The sequence below is a fragment of the Sinocyclocheilus rhinocerous genome, unplaced genomic scaffold, assembly GCF_001515625.1.
Source record: "Sinocyclocheilus rhinocerous isolate Xijiao unplaced genomic scaffold, SAMN03320098_v1.1 scaffold2485, whole genome shotgun sequence".
Lineage (NCBI taxonomy): Eukaryota > Metazoa > Chordata > Actinopteri > Cypriniformes > Cyprinidae > Sinocyclocheilus > Sinocyclocheilus rhinocerous.
The window spans coordinates 23,066-27,555 of record NW_015637155.1 but is presented as its reverse complement, the minus strand read 5'-3'; the positions used below and the strand labels follow the sequence as shown (position 1 = coordinate 27,555).

The 4,490-nt window shown below is 45.4% G+C and overlaps 1 protein-coding gene across 3 annotated transcripts in view; it reads left to right on the top strand.

Moving 5' to 3' along the window:
* Positions 1-4,490, top strand: part of LOC107748639 (myomegalin-like) — a 50,944-nt gene that overhangs the window by 32,683 nt on the left and 13,771 nt on the right. For all 3 annotated transcript variants that reach the window (XM_016563521.1, XM_016563523.1, XM_016563522.1), the window contains exons 28-29: positions 351-506; positions 918-1,118. In XM_016563521.1, coding sequence (XP_016419007.1) covers positions 351-506; positions 918-1,118 — 357 coding nt within the window. The remainder of the gene's footprint in view (positions 1-350; positions 507-917; positions 1,119-4,490) is intronic.

Sequence of the window (4,490 nt, the reverse complement as noted above, 5' to 3'; positions counted from 1 at the left end):
TAAGTAACTTGTGCATTGTTTTACTTACTTGTTTTTGACATATCCGACCGAACTACAAACTTTCCAGTGATGTCTGTGAGAAAGATATATTCACTCGACAAGCTCGCGCATCTGCGCCGCTTGTATCTCCGATACAATATATATCTTATATATCTCCGACTGGATTCGTCTGAAAGAAGAAAGTCATATACACCTAGGATGACTTGAGGGTGAGTAATATCACATGCTGTGTGGTATCGGCGTTTGGTATCGGGGCATTTTAACGAGTACGAGTACGAGTACGAGTACAGGAGACCAGTATCGGTGCATCCCTAATAGAGACACATGCATCTGTGCTCCACCGTCTGCAGGTGTGTTCACAGGACTCTTGCCCAGCTCACAGCCTCTGATCCAAACCCAGAGCTGGCCAGCTCACTCTAACCCCATGACCTTTACCCCCCTGACCTGCCCTGACCCCGAGCGCAGGATCCTGACTGTCCCAGCACAGCGGAGGCCGCCCATGAGAAGTGAGCGCACAGCATGTGTTTGTCCCTGACTGACTAACAACTGCAAACTTACTGCAAACCCACAAACAGAAGCCACCAGGCTTCTGTTAAGGAGAGTTGAGGTCAACATCCTAAATCATTTATTTCAACTTCATTATGCATCACAAACTCCGCTGTGCAATGGTGGGAATGATTTACTGTGTCTGGAAGCCCCTCGTTTCAGCACAGATTATAGATTTAGAGATTCTCTCATGAATTGTGTTGGAAAAGTGACTAGGCATCATTCATTTCTTCCTATTTATTATTATTTATTCATGACCAGGCAGACTCCTGTGATATGAGCAGAAGTGAGTGTTTTCACCTGATAGAAACCAACAGTTTAGAGACTTGTGTGTCCTGAAGTGAATTTCTGCTTCGCTCTTTCTCCAACAGCTTTCAGCGCTCCTCACTCGCTCTCCAGCTATCAGCTGACCGTGCATTCCATCGATTACACGCCTGTATCCCATCATGCACTGGGAAACAGTGGAGGCCCATCTCTGCAAACAGATGCATTGTGGGACATGGAGAATATGATTCAACCAATTAGAGGTTTTGATGGATCATCTTATTATCAATCTGGCAACAGCCAATCAGGTGTGTGTGTGTGTTACTGTCCAGCCGCTCAATTAGCAGTTTAAATAAAAACAAACTGAGAAACAGCATGAACACATGTGCTGCATCCCAATTCGCCTACTTATACTATGCCCTAAAAGTATGTACTCTTTTTGAGAAAAAAAAGTACATACTTTTGAGCATGTAGAAGAATAGTAGGCAAGCTTTGGGACATACTACTTCGTCATAGCTGCTTCTTTAAGGGACGCTCTGTTGCTTAGTTACGTGCATTCTGTCACTGTTTAAACTGCCCTGTCAATCATCTTATCACAGTTAACACCATCCACATTTCGTTTAATTTGATTTCCTACTGTATTGGAGAGAAATGAAGAGGCACGTTGATCTGCTAGTCATGCTGTTGATCTGTGATTTGACTGCAGACTAGAGGTCTACACGGGTCCAAAAATTCGTACCCGAACCCGAAGAGACATCACTCATGAAGGTATCCATTATCACCGTGCGTGTGCATTAACTTCGCCCACCCTGCTTCTGATGACGTCGCTCGGGTTTTTTGTTTTTTTTCCCACCTTATTTCAAATTACCAACTCACACTTTTCTCATCCTAATTTTACAAGTTGAAAGTTACAAAACAACACACGCACACCGCTGACTGACTCTGATAACGGCAGGGTGTTCTCCGAGTCCGATCGGCTCGGGTATTACACACAATGTTAAACAGACCCGGGACCCGAAGTAATAGATTGGGACCCGACCCGGACCCGGCTGACCATTTAAAATATAGCCCCGAACCCGTACGGATCCCGGGTCCTCCGTGTAGACCTCTACTGCAGACCATCACATGACTGATATTCAGAACAACAGAATAATTGTGTGTCATATTGTTTTTATACAACAGTTCAATAAACTCAGTAAACAGTTTTCACAATCAGCCAGTAAATCTGTGTTCACTCGTGATGGCTGATCACTGAGCTGTATAAAGTTTGAGTTTAATTAAGTTGGCTTGAGCAAGCCAAGTTACTGAAATCCGACTTAAACTTACAGTTATTAAGTTGGCTTGAAAAAGCCAACTTACTGATCTACTATATAAACTTATTGTTCTTCTTCTTCTGAGCCAAATTTTAGTCTGTATCTCCTCCTAGAGCTTTAAAGCTACAACCACCAAACTCGGCTCAGACCTTCAGACTAGAACAGTCAGAATGACTTGAGTTGCTATATCTTTTCTAACTGATCCGACTTACGATTTTCCTAAAAATGACGATCAAAACTCAGAAAAACTCCCATAGAGTTACATTGAAAAGTCTGAACATTCCATTAAACTCCAACTGTCAAAAATTCAAATGTAAGCACACTGAAGCCCATTAGACTCAATGAAGCTGCCATTCTATGTACTATTTCTAATACTCACACTCACTCACTCACTCACTCACTCACACACACACACACACACACACTCACACACACACACACACACACACTCACACACACACACACACACACACTCACACACACACACACACACACACTCACACACACACACACACACACACTCACACACACACACACACACACACACACTCACTCATCCCGGGTACCTTAGCAACCGCCTGGCAACACCCAAGCAACCATCCACAGTACCTTAGCAACCGCCTTGCAACACCCTAGCAACCACCCCGGGTACCTTAGCAACCGCATAGCAACACCCTAGCAACCACCCCGGGTACCTTAGCAACCGCATAGCAACACCCTAGCAACCACCCAGAGTACCATAGCAACCGCATAGCAACACCCTAGCAACCGCCCCAGGTACACTAACAACCGCATAGCAACACCCTAGCGACCGCCCCAGGTACCCTAGCAACCGCATAGCAACACCCTAGCAACCACCCAGAGTACCATAGCAACCGCATAGCAACATCCTAGCAACCACCCAGAGTACCCTAGCAACCGCATGGCAACACCTTAGCAACCACCCCGGATACCCTAGCAACCACATAGCAACACCCTAGCAACCGCCCCGGGTACCTTAGCAACAGCATAGCAACACCTTAGCAACCACCCAAAGTACCATAGCAACCACATAGCAACACCCTAGCAACCATCCAGAGTACCCTAGCAACCACATAGCAACACCCTAGCAACTGCCCCAGGTACCCTAGCAACCGCATAGCAAGACCCTAGCAACCACCTTAGGTACCCTAACAACCGCATAGCAACACCTTAGCAGCCACATAACAACACCTTAGCAACCACCCAGAGTACCCTAGCAACCACATAACAACACCTTAGCAACCACCCAGAGTACCCTAGCAACCGCATCGCAACAACTTAGCAACCACCCCGAGTTTTAGTTTAAAAATGGAGAATAATACTCACAAAACTGCGGATTCTGTTTTTTTTTTTTTCAAAATAAGTTGTCATTCTAAATAGGACACTTGAAGACTCAAAATAGACACCTAGTAACCAAATTCTGTAAGGGTCCATATACCTGTAATGTAAATAATCAGAGAATGGATCGCACTTAGTCTGGAACCTCACCCTTAAGCATGCCAACCTAAAGGCTACACGCTGTCAGTTTTTGGGATTGACAACCGCATTTTCTTTACAGGTGTGTCTCGAAATGTCCCGTTCACACAGCAGCTTACAGTTGTGTTTAGAATACTGTCTGTATGAACGTACAACGGGAGTCAAGCCCGTATTCCTTACCAGTAACCAATAGCGACAGTGACCAAAGTAAAATCAAGGTTGGCGACGTCCATAAAACTGAAAGTCTTATCACTTTATGATACGACAAGAGTCTAATCGAGCCACGAGTTCTTTCGTCAAATCTTCATTAATCAACAGCAGCTTTTAACTTTGGGTGGAGAGCGGAGCATTTGAATCGCGCGCAGAACACAAAACTGACGGGAGCGGCTCCGGTGGAAAACTGACGGGCTCTAAAACGTTCAGATGACACGCAGCTCATTTCTCTGTCACTGTACGTTACCGAAAACACACGTGAAAACACGTAACACACGTTAAACACGCATTTGTGTGGCAGAGCGACTCTCTCTCGCGCTCTATGACGTGACAGACAACTAGTTGTCCAGTCCTGTTCTGTTCACACAGCGCGTGTGTACCGAGAATGCGGTTGTGAGTCCTGAAAATTTACGGGTGTGAGTTCGGTTACAGAATGTGGTTGTCACACCCGTAATAATAATCGAACTGTGTGTGAACGTAACCGTATTAAGGACTCAAAAACAGAACTGACAACCGTATTCTGCTTATACTCCAGATTGATTTGCTCTTGGGATCACAGGAACACACAAGCCTTTCCACCACGTCAACTCTCACACACTCACTCTCACACACACTCACTCACACGCACACACTCACTCTCACACACTCACTCTCGCC